The sequence below is a fragment of the Hyperolius riggenbachi genome, chromosome 8 (assembly GCF_040937935.1).
Source record: "Hyperolius riggenbachi isolate aHypRig1 chromosome 8, aHypRig1.pri, whole genome shotgun sequence".
Classification (NCBI taxonomy): domain Eukaryota; kingdom Metazoa; phylum Chordata; class Amphibia; order Anura; family Hyperoliidae; genus Hyperolius; species Hyperolius riggenbachi.
In genome coordinates, this window is record NC_090653.1 from 287,862,399 (window position 1) to 287,878,535 (window position 16,137).

The window sequence follows — 16,137 nt, forward strand, 5'->3', positions numbered from 1 at the left end:
TATAGTTGCCCGCAGTATAGGTAGCGAGGTAAAGGTGCCTTCAGTATAGCTAGCTAGGTATGGGTGCCTTCAATATTGGTAGCTTTCAGTATAGGTAGCAAGGTATATGGGCCTTCAGTATAGGTAGAAAGGTATATGGGCCTTCAGTATAGGTAGCAGGGTATATAGGCCTTCAGTATAGGTAGCAGGGTATATAGGCCTTCAGTATAGGTAGCAGGGTATATAGGCCTTCAGTATAGGTAGCAGGGTATATGTGCCTTCAGTATAGGTAGCAGGGTATATGGGCCTTCAGTATAGGTAGCAGGGTATATGGGCCTTCAGTATAGGTAGCAGGGTATATGGGCCTTCAGTATAGGTAGCAGGGTATATGGGCCTTCAGTATAGGTAGCAGGGTATATGGGCCTTCAGTATAGGTAGCAGGGTATATGGGCCTTCAGTATAGGTAGCAGGGTATATGGGCCTTCAGTATAGGTAGCAGGGTATATGTGCCTTCAGTATAGGTAGCAGGGTATATAGGCCTTCAGTATAGGTAGCAAGGTATATGTGCCTTCAGCATAGGTAGCAGGGTATATGGGCCTTCAGCATAGGTAGCAGGGTATATGGGCCTTCAGTATAGGTAGCAGGGTATATGGGCCTTCAGTATAGGTAGCAGGGTATATGGGCCTTCAGTATAGGTAGCAGGGTATATGGGCCTTCAGTATAGGTAGCAGGGTATATGGGCCTTCAGTATAGGTAGCAGGGTATATGGGCCTTCAGTATAGGTAGCAGGGTATATGTGCCTTCAGTATAGGTAGCAGGGTATATAGGCCTTCAGTATAGGTAGCAAGGTATATGTGCCTTCAGCATAGGTAGCAGGGTATATGGGCCTTCAGCATAGGTAGCAGGGTATATGGGCCTTCAGCATAGGTAGCAGGGTATATGGGCCTTCAGTATAGGTAGCAGGGTATATGGGCCTTCAGTATAGGTAGCAGGGTATATAGGCCTTCAGTATAGGTAGCAGGGTATAGGGGCCTTCAGTATAGGTAGCAGAGTATATGGGCCTTCAGTATAGGTAGCAGGGTATATAGAGGCCTTAAGTATAGGTAGGTATGTAGGTAGATATAGGGGCCTTTAGGTAGGTAAAGGGACCTTCAGTATAGGTAGCAGGGTATAGGGCCTTCAGTATAGGTAACAGGGTATATAGAGGCCTTAAGTATACGTAGGTATGTAGGTAGGTATAGGGGCCTTTAGGTAGGTAAAGGGACCTTCAGTATAGGTAGCAGGGTATAGGGCCTTAAGTATAGGTAGGTATGTAGGTAGGTAGGTATAGGGGCCTTTAGGTAGGTAGGTATAGGGGCCTTTAGGTAGGTAGGTAGGTACGTATAGGGGGCCTTTAGGTAGGTATAGTGGCCTGTAGGTAGGTAGGTAAGTATAGTGGCCGGTAGGTAGGTAGTTAAAGGGACCTTCAGTATATGTAGCAGGGTATAGGGCCTTAAGTATAGGTAGGTAGGTAGGTATAGGGGCCTTTAGGTAGGTAGGCACGTATAGGGGGCCTTTAAGTAGGTAGGTAGGTATAGAGGCCTGTAGGTAGGTATAGGGGCCTTTAGGTAGGTAGGTAGGTAGGTATAGGGGCCTTTAGGTAGGTAGGTAGGTAGGTATAGGGGCCTTTAGGTAGGTAGGTAGGTATAGGGGGCCTTTAGGTAGGTATAGTGGCCTGTAGGTAGGTAGGTAGGTATAGTGGCCGGTAGGTAGGTAGGTATAGTGTCCTGTAGGTAGGTAGGTAGTTAAAGGGACCTTCAGTATAGGTAGCAGGGTATAAGGCCTTAAGTATAGGTAGGTATGTAGGTAGGTAGGTATAGGGGCCTTTAGGTAGGTAGGCACGTATAGGGGGCCTTTAGGTAGGTAGGTATAGGGGCCTTTAGGTAAGTAGGTACATATAGGGGGCCTTTAGGTAGGTATAGGGGCCTGTAGGTAGGTAGGTATAGTGGTAGGTAGGTAGTATAGGGGGCCTTTAGGTAGGTATAGGGGCCTGTAGGTAGGTAGGTATAGTGCCCGGTAGTTAGGTAGGTACGTATAGGGGGCCTTTAGGTAGGTATAGTGGTAGGTAGGTAGGTGTCGCTCCCCCCCCCCGTGCCTCCTCCGCTCACCCCCATGGCCTCCTCCGTCCCCCGTGCCTCCTCGCTCACCCCTGCATAAGTATCAACTCACATGTCCAGTGGAGCGCAGAGCGGCAGACCTCGTCCTTACTTCTCGGTTCCCTCTAGTGGCCGGACCGGCTTTTACTGATGACGTCATTGTAAAAGCCGTCACTAGAGGGAACCAGGAAGTCAGCGAGAGGTCTGCCGCTCTGTCTGCGCTCCACTGGACGGGTGAGTTGATACAAAGTATGCGGGCGGCCGGGCGGAGGAGGCGCGGGGCGGTCGGAGGAGGCGCGGGTCGGAGGAGGACGAGTGCGAGCGGCGGATGCGCGGCGATGCAGCGTCGGGATTCGGCGGATTCGTAAAGTGGAAAATGGCGTCGGGATTCGAATCCACGAATCTCGAATATTTCCCAATATTCGAGGGATTCGTGGATTCGCCGGATTCGTCGTCCCATCTCTACCATATATTTATAGATCTGCAGCAGATTCAACCATCAGATAGATTTCTGTCAGAAGCATGTCAAGTCGAATCTGATGTGTGCCACACACTAGGAACAGATTTCCAATAGATTTCAAAATGAAATCTATTGGAAATCGATCTAAATGCATTGTTGGACCAATAGATCCAATGCAACTCTATGGGACATCGATCTGCTGCCAGCAGCAGATTGACCTAGATCTTCCATCCTGTCAGATCAAATCAATCGAAATCGGCTGCAAATCGATCAATAGATTTTATAGAATAGATTTCTGATCGATCGCTGAAATCAACCAGTGTTTGGGCCCCTTTAGTCCACCAGTGAAAAATACCTGTTGTCTCTCACATTTACCTAATATTACATTTATGCAATCTTAGATTACCGTCTTGGGCCACTAATTGCCACATTCAGAGACAGACAAAGGACCCATGTTCAATTCACTTTCTCCTAGTTTTCTCTCATGAGATAATTCTTCACCTTCTGTATAAAATGACTGCAGCACTCTGCAATTAATAAAGTAATTAAAAGTAGGTGAAAAAGACCTGTCAAAATTATTCTGAGCATTTTCTTGCTTGCTGGTGGTTTAAAGTGGTCTGAAACTCTGACATAACATTCAATAAAAATGTGTTTTCCTACGTTTTATCACTCATACAGTTATCGTATTTGCTTTTGTGCACACATAAGATTGTTTACAAATTACAAGTTTCTAAAGTGTAGTTTTTCTTACCCTGAAAGCTGGCATTGCATTTTATTCTTGTTCTATTATAACTGCTTTTATTATCTTCTGAGCTATTCTGAACTCCGTGTGTACCTGAAGCAGAGACAGTTTCTCAGAGAGTGTCTGTTTACATTCCAGTGTTAATACATTTGTGTTTAACAAGAAAAAAAAAAGATACTGTTATCTCCAGTTTGGATGCGGATTTGAAGCTGAATAGCAGGAGAAAGTTTTTTGTTTAACCATTTCAGTGATGTTCTGCTAGAATTTTTGTTCGGGGATAGTAGCTTTCAAGCTGTGAGCAATCGTTTAGAGCAGGGGTGTCAAACTCAAATACAAAGTGGGCCGAAATTGTACACTGGGACCTAATCGCGGGCCAACCTCAATGTCTACTGGCCACCTTACTCCCTTATAAAGTTCCCCGGTGGGCCCAATCCCTCCCCTATACAGTTCCCTGGTGTTTAGTGATTTTCTTCTCCCTCCCCAATATGTCTTTTCTGGTGATCTAGGGCTTCATCTCCAGTATAGCTTCCCTGGTGGACTAAAATGGGCCAAACAAAGCAAAGTGGGGAAGCCACTTGAGGGCCAAATTTAATGGCTCTGAGGGCCAGATTTGGCCCGCGGGCCGGAGTTTGACATGTATGGTTTAGAGCAAAGTAGAAATGCTGGCTTTCAGACCATTTTAAAAGGCATTTTATTGATAAGGTTTAAAAATATCAACTAGGAAAAAACTTGGGTGAAAAAAGTGAATTTCGTAAGGGCCAATGGGGCGGTCCAGAAAGAACTAGACAAGGACTGCAACACTCCGGGGCCATATTTAATTCACCTTTTCCCTTAGGTTTTCTCCTAGGTCGGGGGTGCCCAAATAGGTCGACCGCCTATTCCCATCACAATTTGCGGCCGGCAGCTTTCCCATCATATTTTGCTGCCAGCCGCCGGCCAATAGGAAGCGGGGAAGAGAGAGGAGGCGCAGCTGAAGAGGCCATGACGCGACGTCATGGCTGGCTGGCGGCGGCGGCGCCGGGCACACGTTGGACGGTGGCTGCACAGGACGCAGGCTCCTACTGCGCATGCGGGGCTGCACAACGTGAGGGGCTGCAGTAGCTCACGCTACACCTGAGCGCTCCGAGTCCGAGAGGGGAGACCAGACATCGCCGCTGGAGAGAGGTAAGTGATTGAGCACCCATCCTACCTACGCTAATGCAACCTATCCCTACCTACCTACGCTAGAGGCATCTATCCCCACCTACCTACCTATGCCAAAGGGACCCACCCCCACCTACCTACCTATGCTAAAGGGACCCACCCCCACCTACTTACCTATACTAAAGGGACCCATCCCCACCTACCTATGCTAATGGCACCCATCCCCACCTACCTATGCTAAAGGGACCCACCCCCACCTACCTATGCTAAAGGGACCCACCCCCACCTACCTATGCTAAAGGGACCCACCCCCACCTACCTATGCTAAAGGGACCCACCCCCACCTACCTATGCTAAAGGGACCCATCCCCACCTACCTTTGCTAAAGGGACCCATCCCCACCTACCTATGCTAAAGGGACCCATCCCCACCTACCTATGCTAAAGGGACCCACCCCCACCTACCTATGCTAAAGGGACCCACCCCCACCTACCTATGCTAAAGGGACCCACCCCCACCTACCTATGCTAAAGGGACCCATCCCCACCTACCTATGCTAAAGGGACCCATCCCCACCTACCTATGCTAAAGGGACCCATCCCCACCTACCTACCTATGCTAAAGGGACCCATCCCCACCTACCTATGCTAAAGGGACCCACCCCCACCTACCTATGCTAAAGGGACCCACCCCCACTTACCTATGCTAAAGGGACCCATCCCCACCTACCTTTGCTAAAGGGACCCATCCCCACCTACCTATGCTAAAGGGACCCACCCCCACCTACTTACCTATGCTAAAGGGACCCATCCCCACCTACCTATGCTAAAGGGACCCACCCCCACCTACCTATGCTAAAGGGACCCACCCCCACCTACCTATGCTAAAGGGACCCATCCCCACCTACCTATGCTAAAGGGACCCATCCCCACCTACCTATGCTAAAGGGACCCATCCCCACCTACCTACCTACCTATGCTAAAGGGACCCATCCCCACCTACCTATGCTAAAGGGACCCATCCCCGCCTACCTATGCTAAAGGGACCCATCCCCACCTACCTATGCTAAAGGGACACATCCCCACCTACCTACCTATGCTAAAGGGACACATCCCCACCTACCTACCTATTCTAAAGGGACCCACCCCCACCTACTTACCTATGCTAAAGGGACCCATCCCCACCTACCTATACTAAAGGGACCCATCCCCACCTACCTATGCTAATGGCACCCATCCCCACCTACCTATGCTAAAGGGACCTATCCCCACCTACCTATGCTGAAGAGACCTATCCCCACCTACCTAAGCTGAAGGTACCTATCCCCATCTACCTATGCTAAAGGCACCTGTACCCAGCTACCTTTGCTGAAGGAACCTATACTTAGCTACCTATACTGGAGGCACTTGTACCTGGGGGCTATTCGTGACCGGGGGGGGGGGGTCCTGCAACACTTTAAATGTTGGTAGATCTCCTGGACTTGGCAAATTTTAAAGTAGCTTGCGAGCCGAAAAAGTGTGGGCACCCCTGTCCTAGGTGATCTGTTTACACTTTATAAATAAAAAGCCCTTTAACCACTTGCCGACCACGCACTCATACCGCGCGTCGGCAAAGTGACAGCTGCAGGACCAGCGACGCAGTTCTGCGTTGCCGGCTGCAGGCTAATTAATCAGGAAGCAGTCGCTCGCGCGAGCGGCTGCTTCCTGTCAATTCACGGCGGGGGGCTCCGGGAATAGCCTGCGGGCCGCCGATTGCGGCTCGCAGGCTAAATGTTGCTAACAGTAGCAGCGTTGTACCAGATCAGCGGCCGGGGATCGCTGTCACATGACAGGCAGGAGCCTGTTAGAGGCGGCACAGGACAGATCCGTTCCTGTGCAGCCTCGGATCTCTGGGGAAGGGAGGGAGGAGAGGGAGGGGGGAATTTCACCAGGCAGGCAGGAGCGATCAGACCCCCCCAGCACATCATCCCCCTAGTGGGGAAAAAAGGGGGGCGATCTGGTCGCTCTGCCTGCACCCTGATCTGTGCTGGGGGCTGCACAGCCCACCCAGCACAGATCAGCTAAAACAGCGCTGGTCCTTAAGGGGGGGGGGGGGGGGGGGTAAAGGGTGGGTCCTCAAGTGGTTAAGGAAAATACTCAGAATAATTTTTACAGCATTGTTTCACCTTCTTTTTGGTATTTTTATTTATTTTCTTTATTGCAGAGAGCTGAAAAGTTCTTTTAAACAGAAGATAAAAAATTATCTCCTAGGAGACAACTTAGGAGAAAGTGAATTGAATGAAGGCCTGGGTTCCATATGGAATTAGCAATGCAAATACTAGTAAAAACCAAATAGTGTTGTTCCACCCCAAGTCAAAATTTACAACATCCAAAAACAATCACGGGGCTTTATATGAACAAATAGTCCTTTAATTCCTCTCAGTATGAGTTTTCTACCATATACAAGACAGACATGCGGGTTAAATTCGGATTCCCAAATCGCACAAAAGTTGCCTGACACGTGTTTCACGGCACAAGGCCTTTTCTTTCACTATTCATGGATGCATGCTGGCGTCCATGATATCGTCGCTGAATATATACACTAGTCCTTTGACAGATCGCGGACTTATGTTTGAGGGTCCATTACTGATGTATATGTATACTGAGTGCCTCTGAGGAAGCGGCCTTGTGCCGTGAAACACGTGTCAGGCAACCTTTGTGCGATTTGGGAATCCGAATTTAATCCATATGGAATTAACTTATTTTCCTAGGTTTTCTCCCAGTAGATCTTTCATCTTCAGTTTAAAAATAACTTTTCAACACTGCAATAAAAAAAAAAAGTAGGTAAAGAAGGGCTATAATTTTAATTTTCAATTGCTGTCTGGTGGCTTAAAAGGCATTTTAGTCAGGGATGAGCAGAAACTACGCCAGTGCGAATTTACGCATCGTAGTTCGCATCTACGCATCGTAGTTTGTAGGCGAAGTTTCAAAACTACGCTTACGAATTTACGCATAGCGAAGTACCGCTACACGTAGCTTACGCCCCCTATGCGTAGTTAACAACATGTGTATTGCGTAGTGAACTATGAATACGTTACTTGCAGCTAATTGTCCATGTACAATTGTAGGCTTACACATTTACGCATTGGAAAGGGGAATGTACGCATACAAGAGTTCCCGGTATGAGCATTTAAAGTGGAATTAATGCGTAAAATTTTCTGCATGCGGGCATAAGCATCCGCATACACTACGGGTAATTGCGTATTTTAACGCGTATTCTACAAAATGCGTACAAAGCGAATATTTGGTTGCGAAGCAATAGTTTGGCGAAGCGTAATTGCCTAAAACTATGCGTAGTTCCAGCATAGCGAAGTTGGCTGACTACGACTAGAGATGTAGCGAACTGTTCGCCGGCGAACTTTGGGGGTTCGCGTTCGCCTGCATCAGGCGAACTTTTGCGGAAGTTCGGTTCGCCCCATAATGCTCTATTGAGCAAAACTTTGACCCTCTACATCACAGTCAGCAGTCACATTATTGCCAAACACACTGCTCTCACTGCTGGAGGCCCGCTCCCCCTCCCTCCTCCAAGCAAGGTCCTTATGCCATTTCACTCACTTGTCTGCCTACACTAATTAGTTAAGGGGCAGCTGCTTCAATCCACCCTCCTCCCTTCTACCTATTCCCTCCTGCCGGAGGGAGGAGGGTCTCATCTGCCAGGGAATTATACTATTTCAAAAACCAGTTTACATACCATAGCTGGGAATCGAACCCAGGTCTAACTGTGTGGTGGGCAAGCACCCTAACTGCTGTACCACAACAGTACTAACTGAAGCTGGCCTAGCATTTACTATTTATGCTCATTGCAATAGAAACATTAGGTTGCTTACAGGGAACCTTAACTGAGAGTGATATGGATGTTTCCTGTAAACAATACCAGTTGCCTGGCAGTCCAGCTGATCTCTGTGACTGCAATAGTGGCTGAATCACACCCTGAAACAAGCATGCAGCTAATCCAGTCTGACTTCAGTCAGAGCACCTGATCTGCATGCTTGTTCAGGGGCTGTGGCTAAAAGAATTAGAGACACAGGATCAGCAGGCGATTCAGGCAACTGGTATTATTTTAAAAGGAAAAATCCATATCCTTCTCCGTTTAGGTTCCCTTTAAGGATTTGTAGCATAAAAGCCAACTCACTTTGGCTGGGATTTGAACCCGGGTCTCACTGTGTGGTGGGCAAGCACCCTAACCACTGTACCACAACAGTACTAACTGAAGCTGGCCTAGCATTTACCATTTATGCTCAATACAAGAGAAAAAGTAGACAGTAAGCCAGCACCTATTCAGTAGGAGACCTTAGGCAAGTCTTCCTAACACTGCTACTGCCTATAGAGCATGCCCTAGTGGCTGCAGCTCTGGTGCTTTGAGTCCGCCAGAAAAAAGCGTGATATAAATGTTATTTGTCTTGTCTACTTTTTCTCTTGTAGAGGAGCGTGAGCCTCCAGGTATTAGATCCCTTAAAACATGTTTTCTATCATTTTTCCAGCCAGTAGAATTTTTTCAAATTTTCAAAGTTCGCCTCCCCATTGAAGTCTATTGCGGTTCGCGAACTTTTTCGCGAACCGAACCTTTCGCGGAGGTTCGCGAACCGAAAATCGGAGGTTCGCGACATCTCTAACTAAGACCATCCCTGATTTTAATGATAAAGTGTAAAAATACCACCTAGGAAAAACTTAGGAGTAAAAGTTAATTGCATACGGCCCCAATACTTTTTAGTACTTTTTCAAAAGCAAAGTGCTGAGGAAGTGAAAAATGAAAAATTATCTCAGAGGAGAAAACCCAGTACAAAAAGTAAATTGAATAAGGGTGAAGATAAGAAAAATGGGGATCTTAGGTGAGCATTTGCCAGGAATCAGGCAGCTGAGGCTCCTTACAAAAAAAATAAAAAATAAAAATAATACTTCTTACTTTGGGTTATTTACTTAAATTACCTGTAAAACTGGAGGCGCCTCCTACAAAAAAAAAATCCAGCCGGCTCCTAAATTATTTTTGGTTTATCCTTCGCTGCTACTACTGATTTACTATAAGCTTTAGCTGCTTCCATTACTAGGGACTTAGCAACATCCTTGTAAATGAAACTTTTTTTTATTTTAAATTGTTTTTATTATAACAAAAACATTTGTTTACAAAGCATATAAAAAAAAAAATACATCATATTTGCAAACTACAACTTTGCAGCAGGTAGATACAACATTTTTTTTCCACTACAATCTAGAGTTTTATCTTTCTTTTTTTTCTCCTTTTTACAACATAAAGTCTGGTCTTCCTGATACAATCAACGCATCACGTCAGAGGTGCCGAAGAGACCAAAAGGAAAGTTCAACCCTCGATAACTATGTTAAAATGCGCCTGCTTATTTCATCTTGAACCGTTCAGCTGGGAGGGAGACGGCTGAAGACTTCGCAGTAAAGTTAGAATTAAGTATCTGTTGATATGAAAGTCTGACGGTGCAGTCTCTCGAGTTGGAGGGAAAGTGTCTTAAGGTGTCCTCTCATGTCTCCAGAATAAAGTGTTGGGCACATCCAACCTGATACGCGATATATAATCAGGGCATTCACATAGATTTTTTAAACAAAATCCACGTTACATATATGTACAGAATTTGTCATGCCACAGGCTTGTACCAAAGACCACTTGTCTTGTGTTTGTCTGGCCGAGGCACCAATCCCAACCAAGGGGACAAGAGCTTCGAGGAAGGATGCCAAATGTTTGGACACCCATCAGAAAAAAAAAACAGTTTGAAGATACACATTAAAGAAAGGGGACAAACACAACCTATTGAAGTCCTGTCTTTTTTCCAGTTGTGATATTTATACAATTTTATTTTACAAAAAAAATAAAAAATCATGGAAAATGAAATGTCTTTTGAGCACGGAACTTTACATTTTACTTGGCAGAATGTCCTCAATTTTTAGTAGGGCTTATTTTTTTTTTTAATTTTCTAAAAAACAAAAAATTTGCTCTTTGACTGGAGCAGAAAACAAAACAAAATTCTTGCTTAAATAACAACCTGTCATAATACTGGAAAGGTTGACAAACTTTCAAAAGTAACATGTTGGGCCAAGAAATCATGGTTACACCTTTCTCCGAACTTTAGAAAATTTGTTTCTTTCTTTTCTACATACATATATATGTTATTAAGGATATTGCTTTGTCTTATTGTTTTCGACTCACAGGGAAAACAAACAGAATAAATAATCATTTTTTTTATATCAGAACTCTGTTAAAAAAATTTTGCACTATAAAAAAATTCTAAAATTTCTTTTTTTTGTCATAGTTTAAGGCAAAAATGTCATAAAATTCTACAAAAAAGTAGTATTAAAAAGAAAAAAAAAAATATAAATAAAAAAGGGCAGTGTCACGGGTAAAAATAACATAAATAAATAAAAAAAATTACAGCTGTTTAGTCCAAGCATGTCATAGCTGCATGAAAATGTCTTTCAGTCTATCCCAGTGTTTGAAATTTGCCCAAGTTTAAAAACAAAAACAAAAAGGACCGTACAATGGGGCAGCTTATTTAAAAGCTTCTGGAATGTGACTATGCTGGGGCTGAATGTTTGTTGGCGGACTTGAGATGCCCTCTGACCAGTCAGATATGTTGGAGTGTGGGGAGGAGCTTGACCAGTGATCAGGTGACTCTGGAGAGGGCGTGAGGAATGGGTGATCGGGGACCTGTAACTGATGGTTTGGAGTGTTGTCCACTGGGGAAGAGTAGCTGTGTTGGGATGGTGGCGTTAAAAATTGCGTGGTCGTCATGGGCTGTGAAAGAGTAGCTGGCAGAGTGCCGGTCAGTATTTGGGTGTCCTGCGGCATAATGGCATGCAAGCCATTGTTTGCCAACTGCTGCAATTCAGATTGGGCCATATCACTTGCACAGAAAGCTGCACTCAGATGGTTGGCCGAGACAGGGTTCGGGTTGTGTTGCTGCTGCTGTTGTTGCTGTTGCAGAGCTTGTTGTTGCAGCTGCAGATTCTGGTGCTGCATTTGGTGGATTTGTTGATTTTGGAGAAGGTGAGACTGGTTTGACATGCGGGTATTTGGCACCGCCTGGTAGGGCATCATCTGTGCCAGCGATGTAGCTTGTGAACCGCTGTGAAGAGACGCCATCAAGCCATGCTGAAGAGCCGATGTCTGCTGATGACCGCTCTGTTGGAGGTTGTTTCTCATCGGGTTGTACTGGTTTGCAACCATCGCATTTGTTAACCTTAACCAATCGCACTGGCCATTCATGAGCGGCGCGCCGCTCACCGCAAACTGCATGGAGCCACCGTTCAAAATCCCACTGGGGCTGGACACTGAGAGATGCGTCAGACGGGGGGTCATGGTCTCGAAAGCCATACGGTTGGATCCTCCAACGATTTCTTGCTTGGTAGCCATATTCAGATGGTTCATGCTAATGTGAGACTCGGGCATGGCAGTTAGAGGGTTGAGAGGCATTGACGGAGATGTTTGAAATGGAGAATTCATCAAGGGAGGGGAAGAAACATCTGACAAATACCCATGAGGTGACTCCAAGGAGTCAACCGGAGACAATACACCAGAGCTGCTGGAATCCAGGAGCCCATTTTTGCCATCCTGGGACTTTTTTCTGCGGGCTTTCAGATCTTTTGCATCTTTGCACCCAGAAGCCTTGGAACCAGGCTTTCTCGCCTTCTTCCCTTGCCCAGGAGCTTTGACGTGCCCGATATAACCATTAGGTGAGCACATGGGAGGAGATAAGGTGGGAGCGCCCAACGGACCATTGTGCATCTGTGGACTTCTGACCAGATATTCATCCAATAACCTTACAATGTCATGGTGCATGCGCTCCTGCGCAATGTCACGAGGCAGCCGGTCCATGTGGTCCGTGATGTCTTTGTTCGCCAAGTGATCCAAGAGTATTTTGGCAGTTTCGTAACTTCCTTCCCTTGCGGCGAGAAACAGAGGTGTCTCCTCCTGCAAATAGGCAAAGCGAAATTATTTAAATTGCCAATACCGGCCCCTTAATTCCTTTAGAACAAGTACAGAGATTAGTGTTCAAATTTTAAAGTGAACCTGAGCCAAAGATCAGGTAAAAAAAAAAAGATACTTATCTAAGAAGAGGGAAGCTCCACCCCCTCTCACGTCCTCCTGGCTACCACCGTTGCTGCTCGGGGATCGCCAAAATAAATCTGTCAAGAGCTTGTCAGATTGCTGCTCACGACTGTGCTCCTCTTCACACAGGACTGTGGCGGTACTGCAACTGTGCGAGTACGGCTACCTGCGCAGTAGGTACGGCAACTGTGCAGGTGCAGCTGTATTCGCCCAGGTGCAGCACAGCTGTGCTCGTACATGAAGAGGATCGCGGTCCCGGGCAGTGACGTTAGGGGCGAGGAGGACAGGAGATGCAGAGGCCTCCTTCTTAGGTAAGTATCTGTTGTTGTTTTTTACTCGATATTTGCCTTGGGTTTACTATAATATTCTCCTTCAGAACTTTGAAAGGATAACTGTGGTTTTAGTATTTTCTTCACAAAAGTTTATAAAGTTTGCCTTCAAATACTTCAAAGATAAAACCGAAAAATAGGCAGACACGTCAGATCTCTACTGTCAAAAAGCAGGACAAAACCTTGTCTTCAATGCCTACATGCCCAACGATTTGACCTACTAACAACACAAATATCAGTTTTTTACTGGATAAGTAGAGAGAGCCAATGAGATACAAATTTTTCAGCTTGCATGCAAATGTATGCTGCTTGTCATTGAGCCTATTCAGATGGGCAGGAAGGGCATTGCATCAACCTGGTTGTAAACAATTTGCATTAGATCTGCGTGCAAACCACAAATATTAGCATGTCACTGACATCCGCACTGATCAAACAAAGTTCTCAAGCTTTGCTGCTGCTTCCAAATCTTGTCTGAACTCTAGGAACTCCGTATAGGCCGCTGAGGTGCAGGGGATAAAATATGAGTACAAATAAGATCTGTGTTCTCCCTTCAGGTCATCAATTGAGTTTGGAGGTCTTAGAGGAGCAAAATCAAAATATGCAGGGGGGTATCTGGGTAATATAGCGCCTATGGCAAAAACTTAACTTGCGCCCCATATCCAATTGTGCCCTCATATGCATACTGAAGGTGTCCCTCCAGTATTGATATCCAGAGGTGTCCACCCCAGTATTGAAAGCCAGAGGTGCTTCCCAGTATATGTAGTGAGAATTAACCCCCCAGTATTGTTAATCAGAGGTAGCCCCCCGTGTAGGTCACCAGAGTTAGCCACACAGTATAAGTAGCCAGATAGCCAGATGTCGCCCCCTAGGATAGATAGCCAGATGTAGCCCTTCTTGTATAGGTAGTCAACCAGTTTAGATTGTCCTCCCAGCATAAGTAATTAGACGAGTGCTTCCCCCCTGTAGGTAGCCCCTTCAGTATAGGCTGCTAGTGTTAGCCCCCCAAGTATAAGTTATGAGCTGCATTTATCAGTATGGTGGTGAAGCATGTGGGAGGAAGGGGCAGCCATGGGTGCCCATGGTGCTGTGGCGCCCATGGCACAAGCCATGTCTGCACCCCTCTAGATACGCCTCTGAAAATATGTAAACAGGCCTGTCTCCCAAATACTGCTAAAGCCTTTTTTTTAAAAAAAAAAAGCTCTCACCTTATTGTTTTGCATGTCCTTGTTGGCGCCATTTTTAAGCAGGACGGTGGCGGCATCTATGTTATTTACAGCTGCTGCCCAGTGCAAGGCAGATTTTCCTAAAAGATAAAAAATAAAAATTAGATTATGTTGTTTTTACTGTAGATTGGGGCCCAATTCTAAATCTGTCCCAGAAGCCAGCCCAGGACCAGAGAACACGGAGGTGTCTGGTGGACAAGGTAAATCTCACCTAGTTCATCCACTGCGTTGACATCTGCATGAGAATTGATAAGTTCTTCAACCATGCCCTCCACTGCCAGACGTGCTGCCAGGATGAGTGGCGTCGTCCCATCACACATACGGGCATCCAGGTCCGTCGCTCTGTTCCGGATAAGAATCTGTTCCAGACAAAGATCAACAGATAAATAGGTTGACCTCCAAACAAGACAAATACCGGTAGTCTAGACTCTAAACCACCCACAATGCTCTCTGTCCTAACTGGCCACCATGGTGTCTTCACTTCACCAACCACCCACAATGCTCCGACCTAACTGGCCAGTGGCCACTATGGTGTCTTGACTCACCCAACCGCCCTCATTGCTCTGTGACCCAACTACCCACAAAGCTTCTTGAACCAACTTCCCACAATGCTCTGTGACCCAACTTCCCACAAAGTTCTCTGAATCAACAATCAGCAAAAAAAAAAAAAAACATCAAAACTCAACTACCCATAAAACTCTCTGATCTATCTACCCACAATGCCCTTTAAACCAATAAGGCTCTCACAAGTCGGTGGGCTGGGTTGCCAATCTACCAGAACAATAGAGAACACCCCGAACCCCCTCCCCCCCCCCCCCCCCCCCGGCCATGCTGAGGATGTGCCCTCAAAAATGAAAACCATTCTGCATTGATCATCTTCTAGAGGCCTTTATTCAATCATTTTTGGTGACAGCAAGGTGCAATCTTATTCCCAGACATCTTGCTTTATGCCATCAGGGTCAATGATTGAATGAAAGTCTCAGGAGGACACACTCTGACCCAGTGAGCCATATTTCTTTGAGGTCCAGCAATCTACATGACCATTCATAATCATCTTGGACATTTTTTAAATCTTCTCCTTGACTCCCAGAATTCCTTCCACTAGAAGGAGTATTCGAGTATATCACAAACAGCATAAGACTTCAATGATAACCTAAATTCTGGCGACATGGTTGGGAATGTAATCATCGTACCTGGAACACTCCTTGGGCATCGGCTGCGACGGCCGCGTGTAGGGGAGTCCGGCCCATGTTATCGGCGACGTTGGCATCAGCGCTGGATTCTAACAAGCGTTTGGCAGCATCTGCACGGGCGTATCGGGCAGCCAGATGCAGAGCCGTCTCCCCGGTCCGATCAGTCTGGCTGAGCAGGCTGGCGCCCTGACCGATGAAGTCAGAGATCATCTGACCGGAGGCATCCTCGTCTTCCTCGCTGTTACCGGTCTCCAGCCCTCCGCCGCTGCACGCCGCGATCATAAGTGGCGTGTAGCCATCTGAAAAGGGACAAACACAGAGTTACTTATAGATCGAGTCGGGTACCAACCTACATTCAACCTGCGTCCTGCTAATAATATTCTGCTACATCCATCCTAGTTACCTCTTTCCACTATTTCTCACACACCTCTCCCCTCTTCTGGAACTCCCTTCCTAAATCTGCGTGTCACTTACCAACCTTTAAATGTTTTTGGGATGCAACTTAAAACCTAACCTAATATGTAGCTTACCCTCCCCTTACCTCTTGTGTCCCCCCATTATCCCCTTACACTGTAATTTGGTATGGGCAGAGCTCTCTCTCCTATTGTATCTTGGTAGACACAGGGCTCCATCTTGTATACAGCTTACCCACTCCCCTTACCTCTTGCGTCTCCCCCCCCATTACCCCCTTACACTGTAATCTGGTATGGGCAGAGCTCTCCATCCTATTGTATCTTGGTAGACACACAGATCCACCTTATATACAGCTTACTGACTCCCCTTACCTCTTGTGCCTCCCATTATCCCCTTACACTGTAATCTGGTAT

At 46.4% G+C, this 16,137-nt stretch overlaps 1 protein-coding gene across 1 annotated transcript in view; it reads right to left on the reverse strand.

Annotated features, from left to right (window-relative positions):
* Positions 1 to 10,185: 10,185 nt before the first annotated feature.
* The window catches only part of NOTCH1 (notch receptor 1), a 119,385-nt gene continuing 113,433 nt past the window's right edge, over positions 10,186 to 16,137 (reverse strand). The window contains 4 exon segments of the mRNA XM_068249128.1: positions 10,186 to 12,427; positions 14,100 to 14,197; positions 14,329 to 14,476; positions 15,311 to 15,609. Of these exon segments, the coding sequence (XP_068105229.1) occupies positions 11,006 to 12,427; positions 14,100 to 14,197; positions 14,329 to 14,476; positions 15,311 to 15,609 (1,967 nt within the window). The 3' untranslated portion in view covers positions 10,186 to 11,005.